The following is a 20,500-nucleotide window of genomic DNA, read 5'->3' as shown; positions in this document are numbered from 1 at the left end:
AATATACTAACATAACCATAGACACCCCAATCAAATTAAAAGCACTAAAGAAGCCACATTATGAAAATACATTACCTCAACAAAACATGTTGTTAACAGGGGTTGCTACTGTGTACACTGAGACCAACAGAGGGGCAACAAGAGCCAAATGGTGCTCTATAACCCAGTGACCAAACCTTAAAGTATTTAAATAGGTATTATTTATCCAACTGAATCATTCCCTGACCAAACAGGTGTTCCTCACACCATAACAGAAGTCACGTGGACTTCATTGGGATAGAAGAGAGGGATAAATGTTTATGACCATAGGAAAAAATTGTACATTGTGGGTCTGTTGTGCAATAAGGATGCAGTGAATCATTGATGGATGATGTGAACAGCTCATTTGCTGGGAATCAAAATGTGAATTACTGGTCCTAGTAGTGAAAACTGAAACTGTATATTCTATTCAGCTCTTTGGCTTGCAATTCACCTTCCATTCTGCAGGTTTCCCCCCATACCTCTTTACATTCTTATAACAGACATGTAGTTCAGAATTTTGGATTGTAAATTAACACTGACATAATATTTGCATTTAAAGCTGTATTTAATGCAATATTAGTATATTTGCGAGTCTACCGTGTTACTTGATGACAACAGGTGTATTTAACAATAATTAAAAGGGATGTCACAAAATAGGTGTACGTGATAAACTTACTGTAAAACACGTTTGAATGAATAATAATTCATGAAGCAGGCAGGTCTCAGAAATCATGACCACTGTATATAATGCAAATTAGATGGGCATGTTTTTGCCTCCCATTATATGGATTAAAGTGATGCCGCATGGATAAGTGATGTCACCGAGTGGTAGATTTAAACATTGTTCATATGCGACCAGCTCAAACTAGTTTCGAAGAAAAAGTAGGAGGACACGGTAAACGCAAGCTGTACTCTGGGTGCGGAAAGCAAACGACTACACAACCGGTATAGTGATTTGACTGTGAAGTTGCCTGTTTGTGAGAATGAAGTAAGTTGACGCACTGTTTTCTAATACCGCATTTTTTTTGGTCAGTTTAAGGCATTCATTATTAACAATCATAGACCATATCCATATGTTATTTACATTGTTTTTTTGTTCACTGATTTGCTGTCGATGTTCAGAACAAGTGCATGCATTGGTAGGCATTTCCAATTTGTTTTACGAACAATCAAATACCATATCGCTACAGACTGGGTTTTTACTCTATATTCTCAAACTCTTAAGGTACATTTTGAATATACCGTTTTAAGACTTCTTACAATGGGAGGGAGATTTTTTAAAACTTTGTTTTCACATTCCCACAAGAGCATCCCTGTGTTATAATTTAGCCCAACTCTACTAGGTGTTAGAAAGCGTATCCTAGGGTGTTACTTGTTTAGCTTACACCTATTACCACCTAAACCAGAATCGGATGTAATTATTCAATCAGATATAATTGTTCAATTCAAATATGGGAAAGTAAATTCAGCTTTTGATAGTGCAAGTGATCTAATTCATTGAGTTTTAATGGTAGAAAAAGGTGGTTTCTATTCATTATGGGACAATCTCATCAGACAGTGTGGTTTCTAAATGTGTTTGTTCTCCTGTCAAAACCATCAAAATGTTGGGATTCATCCGACCCTGTAGGAAGCTACCATGGCTAGCTCATTGTTTGCCTGGGGCTTTATTGTGCACTTGCAGGATGTCAATCCTGCCAGAGATTTTCCACACACTTTTGTCTAGTTTTAGGTTATAAGGCATGGCATGGTAAGGTATTCCTATATGAGACTATATTCAAGCTTTATAGCTAAGGTTGAACTGAGGAAGAGTGATTGGAGGAATGGAATGCATCACTCTTTTGTTGCTCCCTATCTTGACAACAACTTTTAAAGATTTTATTTTCCAAAATCTTTAGCTAAGGCTTTGTTTGTCTTGTATGTAGTTGTGAGACAGTTGTTGTGAAGTAGCTGTGAATAGTTGTGACCTCCTCAGCTCACGTTGTCTATTTGTTCAGTATGTCTACGCATGTTGGTTCCATGGATATAACAAGGTCATGTCTTAGTAAAAACCTTGATTCACATTGTTGAAACAGTGTTTGGTTGATATGATCATTTTGTTCTAGAGATCCACGACGGATCTGCGTTCAAGATCGTCTTTAAACGACTTTCAAGAAGTTCGCCTTTTGGGAGAGTGAACTCTCCGGTTCATGAGGAAGTTCTCAAAATGTACTGCCCTCGCATCTACCAAAGGGAGCATCACGCTTATTTTCTTCATCTTAAGACTTCATTGTCTTCTTATGCAAATAGGTTTACATTCAGCTGGACAGTGGAGAGGCCTTGCTCCTAAGATGTGGCATGGGATCTGTGTTAGGGCTTTTGAGAGAAATGAAAACAGGCAAGAAGGCCCTTTGTTTTGGTCCAATGAATCAGTATTCCTTTGAGGGGACTCTAAAGGCCTTTCAGCAAGCGCTTGGCCTCTCCCTCCGCATGGCTGGAGCACAGAGAGGGAGAGGGAGCCTGCTGAGAGCCTGTTCTGTTCACACAAAAGCCCGGAGAAGCCCTCCACATTTGGGGCCGGGAGACGAGCGGGATTTGCTCGGGCCGGCTGACGTGTGAAAGAACGGACTCATTTAATGGAGGCCTTTCTCTTGAAACTGAACTCTCAAAGAAGACTCTGTAATTTCCCAGCCCAGTAATGGGGGAGAGAAACAGGGAGAGATGTATGGGTTATTGACACATTTAATGTATTCAAAGGGGATGCCTGTGGCCCACATATTAAAGGGATATACTGCTGTACTTGTTGATTGAGCACTCATCAAGTAACAGCAGCAGGATTGAAGGCGTTCAGTTGATTCAGTGAGACAAAGGTTATCTAGGCAAAATATTATGATCGGATAAGAGCACTGTTAGAATCCATTAGCCTACTTTCATCATGCATAACTGTCAATAGGAAAATGTCTGTAAGTGGTGTACACTACCGTTCAAAAGTTTGGGGTCACTTAGAAATGTCCTTGTTTTTGAAAGAAAATAAAATGTTTGGTCCATTAAAATAACATAAAATTGATCAGACATACAGTGTAGACATTGTTAATGTTGTAAATTACTATTGTAGCTGTAGCTGGAATATCTTCATAGACGTATAGAGGCCCATAATCAGCAACCATCACTCCTGTGTTCCAATGGCACGTTGTGTTAGCTAATCCAAGTTTATAGTTTTAAAAGGCTAATTGATCCTTAGAAAACCCTTTTGCAATCATGTTAGCACAGCTGAAAACTGTTATTCTGATTAAAGAAGCAATAACACAGGCCTTCTTTAGACTAGTTTAATATCTGGAGCATCAGCATAACGTCAAGAGTAAAGAGGCGACTACGGGATGATGGCCTTCTAGGCAGAGTTGCAAAGAAAAAGTAATATCTCTGACTGGCCAATAAAAATAAAATATTAAGATTGGCAAAAGAACACAGACACTGGACAGAGGAACTCTGCCTAGAATGCCAGCATCCAGGAGTCGCCTCTTCACTCTTGACGTTGAGTAGTTTTTTTTGTGGATACTATTTAAGGAAGCTACCAGTTGAGGACTTGTGAGGCGCCTGTTTCTGAAACTAGACACTCTAATATACTTGTCCTCTCGCTCAGTTGTGCACCGGGGCCTCCCACTCCTCTTTTTATTCTGGTTAGAGCCAGTTTGCTCTGTTCTATGAAGGGAGTAGGACACCGCGTTGTACAAGATCTTCAGTTTCTTGGCAATTTCTAACATGGAATAGCCTTCATTTCTCAGAACAAGATTAGACTAACCAGTTTCAGAAGAAAGTAATTTGTTTCTGGCCATTTAGAGCCTGTAATCGAACCCACATATACTGATGCTCCAGATACTCAACTAGTCTAAAGAAGGCCAGTTTTATTGCTTCTTTAATCAGAACAACAGGTTTCAGCTGTGCTAACATAATTGCAAAACGGTTTTCCAATGATCAATTAGCCTTTTAAAATTATAAACTTGGATTAGCTAACACAACATGCCATTGAAACACAGGAGTGATGGTTGCTGATAATGGGCCTCTGTGTTCAGCTGAAGTCGGACGTTTACATACGCTTAGGTTGGAGTCATTAAAACTCGTTTTTCAACCACTCCACAAATTTATTGTTAACAAACTATAGTTTTGGCAAGTCGGTTAGGACATCTACTTTGTGTATGACCAATTTCATTTTTCCAACAATTGTTTACAGACAGATTATTTCACTTAAAATTCATTGTGTCACAATTCCAGTGGGTCAGAAGTTTACATACACTAAGTTGACTGTGACGTTAAACAGCTTGGAAAATTTCAGAAAATTATGTCATGGCATTAGAAGCTTCTGATAGGCTAATTGACATAATTTGAGTCAATTGGAGGTGTACCTGTGGATGTATTTTAAGGCCTACCTTTAAATTCAGTGCCTCTTTGCTTGACATCATGGGAAAATCTAAATAAATCAGCCAAGACCTCAGAATTGTCTTTTGTAGACCTCCACAAGTCCGGTTTATCCTTGGGAGCAATTTCCAAACGCATGAAGGTACCACATTCATCTGTACAAACAATAGTACGCAAGTATCAACACCATGGGACCATGCAGCCGTCATACCGCTCAGGAAGCAGATGCGTTCTGTCTCCTAGAGATGAACCATCATAAAAAAAAGCCAGACTACGGTTTGCAACTTGCCATGGGGACAAAGATCGTACTTTTTGGAGAAATGTCCTCTGGTCTGATGAAACAAAAATCGAACTGTTTGGCCATAATGACTATCGTTATGTTTGGAGGAAAAAGGGGGAGGCTTGCAAGCCCGAAGAACACCATCCCAACCGTGAAGCCTGAGGGTGGCAGCATCATGTTGTGGGGGTGCTTTGCTGCAGGAGGCTGGTACACGTCACAAAAATAAATGGCATCACGAGGGAGGAAAATTATATAGATATATTGAAGCAAAATCTCAAGACATCAGTCAGGAAGTTAAAGCTTGGTCGCAAATGGGTCTTCCAAATTGACAATGACCGCAAGCACTCTTCCAAAGTTGTGGCAAAATGACTGAAGGACGATAAAGTCAAGGTATTCGAGTGGCCATCACGAAGCCCTGACCTCAATCCTATAGAAAATGTATGGACAGAACTGAGAAAGCGAGTGCGAGCAAGGAGTCCTACAAACCTGACTCAGTTACACCAGCTCTGTGAGGAGGAATGGACCAAAATTCACCCAACTTATTGTGGGAAGATTGTGGAAGGCTACCCAAAACGTTTGACCCAAATTAATTTTAATTAATTAAAATTTAATTAATTATTTTTTTAATTTTTAAAGGCAATGCTACCAAATACTAATTGAGTGTATGTAAACATCTGACCCACTCGGAATGTGATGAAATAAATATAAGCTGAAATAAATAATTATCTTTATCATTATTCTGGCATTTCACATTCTTAAAATAAAGTGGTGATCCTAACTGACTTAAGACAGGGAATTTTTACTAGGATTAAATGTCAGGAATTGTGAAAAACTGAGTTTAAATGTATTTGGCTAAGGTGTATGTAAACTTCTGACTTCAAGTGTAGATATTCCATAAAAAATCAGCCGTTCCCAGCTACAATAGTCATTTACAACATGAACAATGTCTACACTGTACTTCTGATGAATTTGATGTTATTTTAATGGACAAAACATTTGCTTTTCTTTCAAAAACAAGGACATTTCTAAGTGACCCCAAACTTTTGAATGGCCGTGTATTTGCGTGGTTTTCCATGTAATCATGGAAACAAAAATACAGATATTAGTAGGCTATGTTCATAGGCTAAAATGATCCACCAACTAAGATGAAGGACAGTTAACTGCAGAGTAACTTCAAATTAAAGTCATCAATAAACTGACTGAAAACAGAACAAACAAAGTATGTTATAATAAGTACAGTGTACTGCATTGAGGTGCAGTAACTCATAGTAACACATATAGTGCCTTCAGAAATTATTCACACCCTTGACTTTTTCCACATTCCATATTACAGCCTGAATTTAGACGAAATTGAGACTGTGTCCCTGGCCTACACACAATAACCCATAATGTCAAAGTGAAATTACACTGAACAGAAATATAAATGCAACATGCAACAATGACAAAGATTTTACTGAGTTACAGTTCATATAAGGAAATCATTCAATTTAAATAAATGAATTAGGCCCTAGTCTATGGATTTCACATGACTGGGAATACAGATGCATCTGTTGTTCACAGATTTCTTTAAAAAAAGCAAGGGTATGGATCATAAAACCAGTCCAGCATTTGCAACCACCATTTTCCTCATGCAGTGCGACACATCTCCTTCAAATAGAGTTGATCAGGCTTTCGATTGTGGCCTGTGGAATGTTGTCCCACTCCTCTTCAATGACTCTGCGAAGTTGCTGGATATTGGCGGGAAATGGAACACGCTGTTGTACACATCGACACAGAGCATCCCAAACATGCTCAATGGGTGACATGCCTGGTGAATATGCAGGACTTGGAAAAACTGGGACATTTCAGCTTGTATACAGATCCTTGCAACATGGGGCTGTGCATTATCATGCTGAAACATGAAGTGATGGCGATGGATGAATAGCACGAGAATGGACTTCAGGATTTCGTCACGATATCTCTTGTGCATTCAAATTGCCATTGATAAATTGCAATTGTGTTCATTGTCTGTGGCTTATGTCTACCCATACCATAACTTCACTGCCACCATGGGACACTCTGTTCACAACGTTGACATCAGCAAACAGTTCATCCACACGAATGCCGTAGACGCTGTCTGCCATCTGACAGGTACAGACGATTTCTCAGGTGAAGCCAGATGTGGAGGTCCTGGGCTGGCGTGGTTACACTTAGTCTGCTGTTGTGAGGCCGGTTGGACGCACTGCCTAGTTCTCTAAAATGGCGTTGGGAGCGGTTTATGGTAAAGAAATTAATATAAAGTTCTCTGGCAACAGCTCTGGTGGACATTCCTGCAGTCAGCGTATCAATTGTACGCTCCCTCAAACTTGTGGCATTCTGTTGTGTGGCCTTTTATTGTCCCCAGCACAAGGTGTACTTGTGTAATGGTCATGCTGTTTAATCAGCTTCTTGATATGCAACACTTGTTAGGTGAATAGATTATCTTGGCAAAATGCTCACTAACAGGGATGTAAACAAATTTGTGCACAAAATTTGAGAGAAAAAAGCTTTTTGTGCGTATGGAACATTTCTGGGATATTTTATTTCAGCTCATGAAACATGGGACCAACACTTTACATGTTGCATTTATATTTTTTGTTTAGTGTATGTTTTTATTTTTTATTTTTTTTATACAAATGAACTAAAATTGAAAAGCTGAAATGTTTTGAGTCAATAAGTATTCCACCCCTTTATGGCATGCTTAAATAAGTTCAGGAGTATACATTTGCTTAACAAGTCACATAAGTTGCATGGACTCACTCTGTGTGGAATAATAGTGTTTAACATATTTTGAATGACTACCTCATCTCTGTACCCAACACATACAATTATGTGTATGGTCCCTCAGTCGCGCAGTGAATTTTAAACACCGATTCAACCACAAAGACCAGGTAGGTTTTCCAATGGCTTGCGAAGAAGGTCACCTATTGGTAGATAGGTCAAAATAAAAAAGGAGACATTGATTATCCCTTTGAGCATGGTGAAGTTAGTAATTACACTTAGGATGGTGTAGCAAGACACCTAGTCTCTACAAAGATTTAGGTGGCCTTCCTAACTCAGTTGCTAGAGAGGAAGGGAACCGCTCAGGGATTTCACCATGAGGCCAATAGTGACTTTAAAACAGTTACCGAGTTTTATGGCTGTGATAGGAAAAAACTGAGGATGGCTCAACAACATTGTAGTTACTCCACAATACTAACCTAAACGACAGAATGAAAAGAAGGAAGCCTGTACAAAATAAAAAATATTCCAAATCATGCATCCTGTTTATAAGGCACTAACTGCAAAAAAAATGGCAAATAAATTAACTTTATGTCCTGAATACACAACACATCACTGAGTATCACTCTTCATATTTTCAAGCACGGTGGTGGCTGCATTATGTAATGGGTATGATTGTCATCGGCAAGGACTAGGGAGTTTTTTGGGGGGGATAAAAATAAATGGTATAGAGCTAAGCACAAGCAAAATGGCCTAGTTACAGTTTTGACTTGAATCGATTTGAAAATCTATGGCAAGACTTAAAAATGGCTGTCTAGCAATGATCAACAACCAACGTGACAGAACTTGAATAATTTTTAAAAGAATAATGTGCAAATATTGCACAGTCCAGGTGTGCAAAGCTCTTAGAGACTTACCCAGAAATACTGACAGCTGTAATCACTTCCCAAGGTGATTCTAACATGTATGGAGGTGTGAATACTTAAATGAGAGTTCTGTATTTCATTTTCAATATATTTGCAAAAACATCTAAAAACATGTTTTCACTTTGTCATTATGCTTTTAATTCAGGCTGTAACACAACAAAATGTGGAATTAAGGGGTAAAGGGGTATGAATACTTTCTGAAGGCACGGTAGCTGACTAAACTCCACTACATGGTGAAGGAAGTTTCTGTTGAACTCCACCAAAAGGGTGGAGCAGAGACCAGGCTTTTTGGAATTCAGGTCTGACTACATTGGTTCACCCAAGATCAATACTTTAAAAAAAAGTTTTTTATTAAATGCTAACCTTGTACCCATGTTTGCCCTCTGTAGTTATGTGTCTTTCTGTGTTTTCTGTCAATAAACGTTAATCAAATACAAGTACTGACTGTGTACTTGTTGAGATTCAATTGGCACATGCGCATTTGCGCTGAGTTGCCATCTTAGATCAAGAGCGATGAACAAACAGTTGGTGGTTGTATGTGATGGACAAACATAGGTACAAAGTTAGAAAGTTTCCTAATACTGACTAGCACATGAACGCGGCATTGGTAATTTGATGCCCAACTCAACAGTCGATGAGGTGGCACGCAACCATTGGTTGATGCAATGCAACGCCTTCTTTGTTCCTCTGGTAAATGTAGAGGATAACCCAGGCTCTGCAGCCCTCAGCATCATTCCAATTCCCCAGGAGCTCTCATTTGCTTCTGTAACCGTAAAAGCATTGATTTCATGCATGTAATCATTAGAAGCCTTCTCCCTAACTTTGTTTTATTCACTACTTTAGCACACTCCGCCAACCCGGTTGTCCTAGCCGTGTCTGAATCCTGGCTTAGGAAGGCCACCAAAAATCCTGAAATTTCCATCCCTAACTATAACATTTCCCAACAAGATAGAACTGCCAAAGGGGGCGGAGTTGCAATCTACTGCAGAGATAGCCTGCAGAGTTCTGTCATACTATCCAGGTCTGTGCCCAAACAATTCGAGCTTCTACTATTAAAAATCCACCTTTCCAGAAACAAGTCTCTCACCGTTGCCGCTTGTTATAGACCCCTTCGGTCCCCAGTTGTGCCCTGGACACCATATGTGAATTGATCACCCCCAATCTATCTTCAGAGTTCGTAGTGTTAGGTGACCTAAACTGGGACATTCTTAACACAATCTAAGCTAGATGCCCTCAATATCACACAAATCATCAAGGAACCTACCAGTTACAACCCTAAATTCATAACCATGAGCACCCCCTTAGATATCATCCTGACCAACCTTCCCTCGAAATACCCCTCTGCTGTCTTCAACCAGGATCTCAGTAATCACTGCCTCATTGCCTGTGTGTAATGGGTCTGCGGTCAAACGACCACCCCTCATCACTGTCAAACACTCCCTAAAACACTACAGTTAGCAGGCCTTTCTAATCGACCTGGCCCGGGTATCCTGGAAGGATATTTACCTCATCCTGCTCTTCAAAAGTGCTTAAATAAGCATGTCCCATTCAAAAAATGTAGAACTAAGAACAGACTTCACCCCAGACTTGACTGCCCTTGACCAGCACAAAAACATCCTGTGGCGTTATGCATTAGCATCGAATAGCCCCCGCGATATGCAACTTTTCAGGGAAGTCAGGAACAAATGTACTCAGTTAGGAAAGCTTTTAGCTAGCTTTTTCAAACATACATTTTCTTCCTGTAGCACTAATTCCAAAAAGTTCTGGGACACTGTAAAGCCTATGAAGAATAAGAGCACCTCCTCCCAGCTGCCCACTGCACTGAGGATAGGAAACAATGTCACCACCGATAAATCTACGACAATCGATCATTTCAACAGGCATTCTCCCACGGCTGGCCATGCTTTCCGCCTGGCTACCCCTACCCCGGCCAACATCTCAGCATCCCGTGCAGCAACTTGCCCCCCCCGCTTCTCTTTCACCCAAACCAGACAGCTGATGTTCTGAAATAGCTGCAAAATCTGGACCCCTACAAATCAGCTGGGCTAGACAATCTAGACCATCTGACTTCCCCTTAAATTGGAAAGCTTCCATGGTCATCCCCCCCTTCAAAGGGGGAGACACTATAGACCCAAACTGTTATAGACCTATAGATCCTGGCCTGCCTTTCTAAAATCTTCAAAAGCCAAGTTAATAAACAGATCACCGACCATTTCGAATCCAAACCGTACCTTCTCCACTATGCAGTCTGGTTTCCAAGCTGGTCATGGGTGCACCTAAGCCACGCTCAAGGTCCTGCACGATATCATAACCGCCATCGATAACTGACAGTAATGTGCAGCCGTCTTCATTGACCTGGCCAAGGCCTTCAACTCTGTCAATCATTGCATTATTATCAGCAGACTCAATAGCCTTGGCTTCTCAAATGACTGCCTTGCCTCGTTCACCAAATACTTCTCAGATAGAGTTCAGTGTGTCAAATCAGATGGCCTGTTGTCCGGTTCTCTGGCAGTCTCCCTGGGGGTGCCACAGGGTTCAATTCTCGGGCCAACTCTTTTCTCTGTATATATCAACAATGTCGCTCTTGCTGCTGGTTATTCTGTGATCCAACTCTACGCAGACGACACCATTCTGTATACATCTGGCCCTTCTTTGGACATTGTGCTAACAAACCTACAAACGAGCATCAATGCCATACAACACTCCTTCCGTGGCCTCCAACTGCTTTTAAATGCTAGTAAAACTAAGTACATGCTCTTCAACCGATTGCTGCCAGCACCCTTCCGCCTGACCAGCATCACTACCCTGGACGGTTCTGACCTGGAATATGTGGACAACTACAAATACTGTAGACTGTAAACTCTCCTTCCAGACTCACATTAAGCATCTCCAATCCAAAATTAAATCTGGAATCGGCTTCCTATTTCGCAACAAAGTCTCCTTCACTCACGCCTCCAAACATACCCTCTTAAAATGGACTATCCTACCGATCCTTGATTTCGGCGATGTCATTTACAAAATAGCCTCCAACACTCTACTCAGTGAACTGGATGTAGTCTATCACAATGCCATCCGTTTTATCACCAAAGCCCCATATACTACCCACCACTGCGACCTGTATGCTCTCGTTGGCTGGTCCTTACTACATATCTGTCGCAAAACCTACTGGCTCCAGGTCATCTATAAGTCTTTGCTAGGTAAAGCCCCGCCTTATCTCAGCTCACTGGCAACACCCACCCGTAGCTCGTGCACCAGCAGGTATATTGCGCTGGTCACCCCCAAAGCCAACACACCCTTTGGCCGCCTTTCCTTCCAGTTCTCTGCTGCCAATGACTGGAACGAATTGCAAAAATCTCTGAAGCTGGAGTCTTTTTTTTTTCTCCTTCTCTAACTTAAAGCATCAGCTGTCTGAGCAGCTTATTGATCACTGTACCTGTACACAGTCAATCTGTAAATAGCCCACCCAACTACCTCATCCCCATATTATTACTTACCCTCTTACTCGTTTGCACCCCAATATCTCTACGTGCAGTTTTTATTTTTTATTTTTTATTTCACCTTGATTTAACCAGGTAGGCCAGTTGAACAAGTTCTCATTTACAACTGCGACCTTGCCAAGATAATGCAAAGCAGTGCGACAAAAAGAACAACAAAAAGTTACACATGGAATAAGCAAACATACAGTCAATAATACAGTAGAAACAGTCTATATACAGTGTGTGCAAATGAGGTAGGATCATGCACATCGTGCACATCATCATCTGCACATCTATCACTCCAGTATTAATGCTAAACCTTTCTACTCTTCTACATTTCTATTTTAATTTTATTTTGTGTTATTAACTGTACATTTGTTTATGTCTAACTCTGTGTTGTTGTTTTTGTTGCACTGCTTTGCTTTATCTTGGCAAGGTCGCAGTTGTAAATGAGAACTTGTTCTCAACTGGCCTACCTGGTTAAATCAAGGTGAAATAATGCATCTATACAGTCGTGGCCAAAAATTGAGAATGACACAAATATTAATTTTCACAAAGTCTGCTGCCTCAGTTTGTATGAAAGCAATTTGCATATACTCCAGAATGTTATGAAGAGTGATCATATGAATTGCAATTAACTGCAAAGTCCCTCTTTGCCATGCAAATGAACTGAATCCACCAAAAATATTTCCCCTGCATTTCAGCCCTGCCACAAAAGTACCAGCTGACATCATGTCAGTGATTCTCTCGTTAACACAGGTGTGAGTGTTGACGAGGACAAGGCTGGACATCACTCTGTCATGCTGATTGAGTTTGAATAACAGACTGTAAGCTTCAAAAGGAGGGTGGTGCTTGGAATCATTGTTCTTCCTCTGTCAACCATGATTACCTGTAAGGAAACATGTGCCGTCATCATTGCTTTGCACAAAAAGCGTTTCACAGGCAAGGATATTGCTGCCAGTAAGATTGCACCTACATCAACCATATATCGGATCATCCAGAAATTCAAGGAGAGCGGTTCAATTGTTGTGAAGAAGGCTTCAGGGCGCCAAAGAAAGTCCAGCAAGCGCCAGGACCCTCTCCTAAAGTTGATTCAGCTGCGGGATTGGGGCACCACCAGCACAGAGCTTGCTCAGGAATGGCAGCAGGCAGGTGTGAGTGCATCTGCACGCACAGTGGGGCGAAGACTTTTGGAGGATGGCCTGGTGTCAAGAAGGGCAGCAAAGAAGACACTTCTCTCCAGGAAAAACATCAGGGACAGACTGATATTCTGCAAAAGGTACAGGGATTGGACTGCTGAAGACTGGGGTAAAGTCATTTTCGCTGATGAATCCCCTTTCCGATTGTTTGGGGCATCCGGACAAAAGCTTGTCCAGAGAAGACAAGATGAGCACTACCATCAGTCCTGTGTAAACAGTAAAGAATCCTGATACCATTCATGTGTGGGGTTGCTTCACAGCCAAGGGAGTGGGCTCACTCACAATTTTTCCTAAGAACACAGCCATGAATAAGGAATATTACCAACATCCTTCGAGAGCAACTTCTCCCAACCATCCAGGAACAGTTTGGTGACGAACAATGCCTTTTCCAGCATGATAGACCACCTTGTCATAAGGAAAAAGTGATAACTAAGTGGCTCGGGGAACAAAACATCAATATTTGGGGTCCATGGCCAGGAAACTCCCCAGACCTTAATCCTATTCAGAACGTGTGGTCAATCCTCAAGAGGCGGGTGGACAAACAAAAACCAACAAAGTCTGACAAACTCCAAGCAGTGATTATGCAAGAATGGGCTGCCATAAGTCAGGATATGGCCCCGAAATTAATTGACAGCATGCCAGGGCGGATTGCAGAGGTCTTGAAAAATAGGGTCAACACTGCAAATTTTGACTCTTCGCATCAACTTCATGTAATTGTCAATAAAAGCCTTTGACACTTATGAAATGCTTGTAATTATACTTCAGTATTCCATAGTAACATCTGACAATAATATCTAAAGGCACTGAAATAGCAAACCTTGTGGAAATTAATATTTGTGTCATTCTCAAAACTTTTGGCCATGACTGTAGTCGGGCAGGAACTCAACCATGGTCACTCACAAGTTACAACTCCCAAAAACATAAAGATATAAGACGTACATGGAACCATAATGTGTTTTGATCATCTCTTTCAGCCCAGCGGCTAGTAAACTTTCCAATAATATGTTGATAATGATATTACATTTTCTCTCCACAGAATGCAAGGTGTGTTCTCAATGACACTTGTGCTGCTTGTGGCCTTGATGGTCACAGCAGAAGCAGCACACAAACATGGTGACAAAAAAGGTGAGATGTGATCAAACTACATTAATGTGTACAGTATGTCAGATTTAAAAAAGAAAATGTATCCCTTTGAAGGAGCTCATGTTATGTTGTGTTAACTGCAAATGTCAGGCAAAATCAATTCAATTATTTATTTGTTTTATTTTTGGTGCAACAGGTCAGAAAGCCAAAGAGGGGGGCAAAGCAGAATGTGCTGAGAAGCGCTTTGGCAAATGTGTGCCCAATGCTGGTGACTGTGGAGATGGGTTCCGTGAGGCCACCTGCAGTGAGCACACCACCAAACACAAGTGCAATATCCCCTGCAACTGGAAGAAGGCCTTTGGTGGTACGAGGGCAAATGTTGGAGATTGATGTGGTCCTGACAGACACATACAGTACATACATATATTCACATATATGTAAATATACTACATGTATCTGCATTCTGTACCATCATCATTAGTAACTAGGGCCCATAGTTTTTCATGGTCACTGGTCAGGTCTCATTGTGGTCAGGAAAAACTCTGGTCTCTAATCATAACGGAATTAGATCAACATGTTTTTATGGATGTTTTATATGATAAAATAGATGGTATTTCTTTCTAGCTGACTGCAAGTACAGGTTCACCAATTGGGGTGAGTGTGACACGACCACCGGCACCAAAAGCCGGTCAGGAACCCTGAAGAAAGACCTGTTCAAGTTAGACTGCGAGGCCACCATCACGGTGACCAAGCCATGCTCCTCTAAGCCCAAGGGGAAGGGAGGAAAAGGTAGGTCGGATCTCATTTACTAGACCACCATAGGACAAACCCAGCGGGCAAAACTGGTTGAAATTCTGTTTGTTAAGGGGATGTTGAATACTGATGGCATACTCCTTAGCAGGTATGCATTTGTCACTAAACTGGAAAATCAGGTTCTCCAAAACAACATGAAAACACAAACTCAACACTGCAGAAATTAAAGCAATTCATATGCTGAAAGGAATTTCATAGCCACCCTGTCAAAATGCACTTCGCCGTTTGACTGAGAATAGCCCAATTGAATCCAAACAACTGACTTTTTTCTTCTTATTTTTCTAGGGAAGAGGACAGAGTGACAACTAAAGAGTGAAGCTTGAGAACTGACTGAGACACAGCAGGTGTGACTTCTGGCTTACTTCAGCAGCACAGTTGTCACCCTCCTTTGCCAAACACTCAGCCAGTGTCTCTGTCTGTGTCCAAAATGACACCCTATCCGTTATATAGTGCACTACTTTAGACCAGAGGGCCCTGGTCAAAAGTAGTGCAATATATAAGGGATAGGGTATCATTTGGGATGTAGCATCTGTCTCTGCCGCTAAGCGCTTTGTCCTTCTCAAAACAACAACAACCCAACAATCTCTGTCTATACTCTCATGTTCATGTCTTTTCACGAAAACAATCTTGTTATGTGTTTTTATTTGTTTTAATGGTTAAAAAAAATCTTTACATTCTTTTCAGTAGGAAACTTGACATATAAGTCAGTCTTCATAGTTTTAGGCCATCTTGTGTTTTTTTTTTTTTAACAGAAAATGTAAAGAACTCAACTTCTATTGATAGTTGTAATAAAGCTATAGTTACAAAATTAAACATAAACAAACAACACTATGAACAAAATTATAATATTTCTTCAATGATCATGAGTGTCGTTGACCATGTTTCAAGAAGCTCAAAAATACATATTTTAGAAGATTTTAGAGGAATCGTTATTGTTATTGTATGTGGATATGTGTACTGTCTATATCCTGGAAACAAATATTAGAACTGTATGGAACAATGGAACTCCTCTGCAAAATGTATTTTTGAACTATAGAAATGACTGGAATTGCAACACAAGGTTTGTATAAAATAATAAAATACTGTACTGTTGTTTGTATAACAAAAATGAGTTGTGTTTTGTCTGAATACTTTTCATATTAAGTAATTGTTTTTCTCAAATCAAATCAACGTTTATTCGTCACGTGCGGCGAATAGACCTTACAGTGAACTGTTTACTTACAGGCTTTAACCAATAGTGCAAAAAAGGTGTTAGGTGAACAATAAGTAAGTAAAGAAATAAAACAACAGTAAAAAGACAGGCTATAAAAGTAGCGAGGCTACATACAGACACCGGTTAGTCAGGCTGATTGAGGCAGTATGTACATGTAGATATGGTTAAAGTGACTATGCATATGTGATGAACAGAGAGTAGCAGTAGCGTAAAAGAGGGGTTGGTGGGTGGGACACAATGCAGATAGCCCGGTTAGCCAATGTGCGGGAGCACTGGTTGGTCAGCCCAATTCAGGTAGTATGTACATGAATGTATAGTTAAAGTGACTATGCATATATGATAAACAGAGAGTAGCAGCAGCGTAAAAGAGGGGTTGAGGGGCACACAATGCAAATAGTCCGGGTAACCATTTAGTTACCTGTTCAGGAGTCTTATGGATTGGGGGCAAAAACTGTTGAGAAGCCTTTTTGTCCTAGACTTGGCACCCTGGTACCGCGTGCCATGCGGTAGTAGAGAGAACAGTCTATGACTGGGGTGGCTGGGGTCTTTGACAATTTTTTGGGCCTTCCTCTGACACGCCTGGTGTAGAGGTCCTGGATGGCAGGCAGCTTAGCCCCAGTGATGTACTGGGCTGTATGCACTACCATCTGTAGTGCCTTGCGGTCAGAGGCCGAGGAATTGGCGTACCGGCAGTGATGCAACCAGTCTATGACTGGGGTGCTCTCAATGTTGCAGCTTTAGAACCTTTTGAGGATCTCAGGACCCATGCCAAATCTTTTTAGTTTCCTGAGGGGGAATATGCTTTGTCGTGCCCTCTTCGCGATTGTCTTGGTGTGTTTGGACCATTCTAGTTTGTTGTTGATGTGGACACCACGGAACTTGAAGTTCTCAACCTGCTCCACTACAGCCCCGTCGATGAGAATGAGGGCGTGCTCGGTCCTCCTTTTACTGTTGTCCACAATCATCTCCTTAGTCTTGGTTACGTTTAGAGATAGGTTGTTATTCTGTCACCACCCGGCCAGGTCTCTTCTGTGTTAATTATAGGGGAAAAAACTGTATTGAACCTGATTTGTACAAAATGTAGACATTAATTTTGGAAGACTTTAGAATACTTGAAAAAAGGCAAAGCCCTCCTCCCTGAAAGGATAAAGGTAGAATGGGAAAAAAAGGACAAATTACAGTGAATGTGAATTCAGTTACAAATGATCAGTTCTCATGTATATCAAGTAATATATGTTAAATTAACATCAGTCATTTAGCAGCTTTTGATAATTTGCTAAATAATAATAATCAACTTCTATGAAAGCACGCCACAACAAAAAATATTTTGTAAACAATAAAAAGGGGTTCAAATGTTATGAGCTGTGTAATTACATGCCTTGCATCTTACAGTTCTTACAGTGTATCTTACAGTTCTCGGTCAGTGATATAAACCCTTTACTCCATTATCCATTGTCAATTACAGTATTACCACTGGTGAAATACAGCTGTTTCCCGTACAGTCACATAGTAGAAACCAGATAGAAATGGCGGAAGTCTTTTCTTGAGCAAATTAAGGTTTCATGCCATCTTGTTATGTAGTGTACCACTTCAGCGCACCACATTATATCACATTGTGGATATTTAACGGCCCTTTCCCACATTTCTAAAGAGGTATCTGTTACACATTTTATACATCATTATCACATTTTGGAGAAGTTCAGGCTAATAAGGAGTACATTATAGGATTCTATTTGTGTGACTTTTCAAGGAATTGATTGAATAGCCACAAAACCACATCATTCAGATTCAACTTACACCATGTTGAGGGTTTTTATTATATTCCCTCTGCGACGAGAGTTAACATCGCACGGACACTCGTCTTAAGGTCGCAGTCAGGTTCGATATCATTGGTCTGTCCAAGGATTTCATACTTCAATCCACCTCTGGCTCTGTACTATTGGATTAATATGGGGTGGCAGGTAGCCTAGTGGTTAGAGCGGTGGACTTGTAACCGAAAGGTTGCCAGTTCAAATCCCTGGTCATATAGGCACGTGGAGGCCACACACACTACTGAGCCTCATTTAGACTTGTTTTAAGGACATTACATCAAAGTTGGATCGGCCTGTAGTGTGGTTTTCCACTTTAATTTTGAGTGTGACCGGGGCGGCAGGGTAGCCTACTGGTTAGAGCGTTGGACTAGTAACCGGAAGGTTGCGAGTTCAAACCCCCAAGCCGACAAGGTACAAATCTGTCGTTCTGCTCCTGAACAGGCAGTTAACCCACTGTTCCCAGGCCGTCATTGAAAATAAGAATGTGTTCTTAACTGACTTGCCTAGTAAAATAAAGGTAAAATTACAAAAAAATAAATAAATCCAGACCTCCATGGGTTGATAAATTTGATTTCCATTTATCATTTTTGTGTGATTTTGTTGTCAGCACATTCAACTATGTAAAGAAAAAAGTATTCAATAAGAATATTTCATTCATTCAGATCTAGGATGTGTTATTTTAGTGTTCCCTTTATTTTTTTGAGCAGTGTATATTATGGACCGCTTCACAGTTTCCAATGGAGGATCCTGAATTATAAGAACCCTGGTTATTTTGAGTTGAGCTGAGAGAAATACTGCCGTAGTACTGTCGTAGTACTTGGAGCGTACATTGGTCACCTTGCCTGCTCCCTGCAGAAACCTTAATGAAACTTGTCTCATCCTATTTTGACTACCTTCCCTTGCTTTATTGCCAAGTTGACCACAGCTTTTCAGACGTGCGATGTGCATAATAAAGGGAGTTTGAGGCATGCTGAAATGGAAGAGGAGGATTACCCTTGTTGCTGTTCCCTTTCTTCCCTGGACCTGGTGCTGACCCCTCCTCCTCTGATTTACCCATATTTTCTCTTCTGTCCATTTGCTGCAGGTGGCTCATTTTCAGATGACTCAATTGTCATTCATGCTCTGCATCACTTGAAGTCATCTCTGGGAAAAGGCAAAATACAGTCACTAGTGGGTCTACAAACACCTTGCACAGTCTTCACATCTTAAAACACGAACATGTCTGGATTGCGTATGTCTTCACACCACAGAATTAATACTTGGTGGAACTTAATTCACATTTGGCAGCCATTACAGCACTGAATAATTTATCAATTGTTTGTGTTGGGAATCATTGGACAGCAACATTCAAACCTTCTCTGGTTTTCAAGCTCATTTAAGTCATGGCTGAGACTGGACCATTCAGAAACACTCACCACCTCTTGGAAAACCACCTGTACTCCCTGTTCACCCATGACTGCATGGCCAAGCACGCCTCCAACTCAATCATCAAGTTTGCAAACAACACAACAGTAGTAGGCTTGATTACCAAAGATGATAAGCCTACAGGGAGGAAGTGAGGGCTCTGCGAGTGTGGTGCCTGGAAAACATCCTCTCATTCAACGTCAACAATACAAAGAAGATGACCGTGGACTTCAGGAAACAGCAGAGGGTGCACCCACCTATCTATATCGACGTGACCATAGTGGAGAAGGTGGAAAGTTCCTTAGCGTACACATCACTGACAAACTGAAATGGACCACCCACACAAACAGTTTACATTTACATTTACATTTAAGTCATTTAGCAGACGCTCTTATCCAGAGCGACTTACAAATTGGTGCATTCACCTTATGACATCCAGTGGAACAGCCACTTTACAATAGTGCATCTAAATCTTTTAAGGGGGGGGGTGAGAAGGATTACTTTATCCTATCCTAGGTATTCCTTAAAGAGGTGGGGTTTCAGGTGTCTCCGGAAGGTGGTGATTGACTCCGCTGTCCTGGCGTCGTGAGGGAGTTTGTTCCACCATTGGGGAGCCAGAGCAGCAACCCCACACTTGAATGTCTCAGGATGCTTTACTGTTGGTATGACACAGGACTGATGGTAGCGCTCACCTTGTCTTCTCTGGACAAGCTTTTTCCAAATGCCCCAAACAATTGGAAAGGGGATTCATCAGAGAAAATGACTTTACCTCAGTCCTCAGCAATCCAATCCCTGTACCTTTGCAGAATATCAGTCTGTCCCTGCTGTTTTCCTGGAGAGAAGTGTCTTCTTTGCGCCCTTCTTGACACCAGGCCATCCTGCAAAGTCTTCGCCTCACTGTGCGTGCAGATGCACTCAATCCATAGGGATTAAAGGGATGTGTTTGCTGTGGGTGCCTATAAATGGCCCATGGATTTAGTTTGTGGCTAAATGCTTGAGTTATCATGGGTAAGTATGCCCTCTTGTGACAAAGTTCACATTACAAAAGTATGGGACAGCTCACACAGCAGAGGACTCAAATTAATTTTGTCAAATAATTTAAAATACTTAAACTGTGCTTGGTTTGCCTGGTACAATGGAAAAGTC

The 20,500-nt window shown here is 41.0% G+C and overlaps 1 protein-coding gene across 1 annotated transcript; it reads left to right on the top strand.

Annotated features, from left to right (window-relative positions):
* Positions 1–804: 804 nt before the first annotated feature.
* On the top strand, positions 805–16,034 carry LOC118400924 (midkine-A-like). Its single transcript, XM_035797947.2, has 5 exons — positions 805–1,009; positions 14,067–14,155; positions 14,310–14,477; positions 14,738–14,902; positions 15,212–16,034. Exons 1-5 carry the CDS (start codon positions 1,005–1,007, stop codon positions 15,226–15,228), a joined length of 444 nt encoding a protein of 147 aa, XP_035653840.1. The 5' UTR covers positions 805–1,004; the 3' UTR covers positions 15,229–16,034.
* The last annotated feature ends 4,466 nt before the right edge of the window (positions 16,035–20,500 follow it).

Source organism: Oncorhynchus keta, chromosome 22 (assembly GCF_023373465.1).
Source record: "Oncorhynchus keta strain PuntledgeMale-10-30-2019 chromosome 22, Oket_V2, whole genome shotgun sequence".
Lineage (NCBI taxonomy): Eukaryota > Metazoa > Chordata > Actinopteri > Salmoniformes > Salmonidae > Oncorhynchus > Oncorhynchus keta.
The sequence above is the reverse complement of the archived record's forward strand: the minus strand, read 5'-3'. Positions and strand labels throughout refer to the sequence as shown.

Coding starts and splice junctions, on each gene's coding strand:
- LOC118400924 (XM_035797947.2), top strand. Junction 14,156..14,309: donor CAAACATGGTGACAAAAAAG/GTGAGATGTGAT, acceptor TTGGTGCAACAG/GTCAGAAAGCCAAAGAGGGG. Junction 14,478..14,737: donor CTGGAAGAAGGCCTTTGGTG/GTACGAGGGCAA, acceptor ATTTCTTTCTAG/CTGACTGCAAGTACAGGTTC.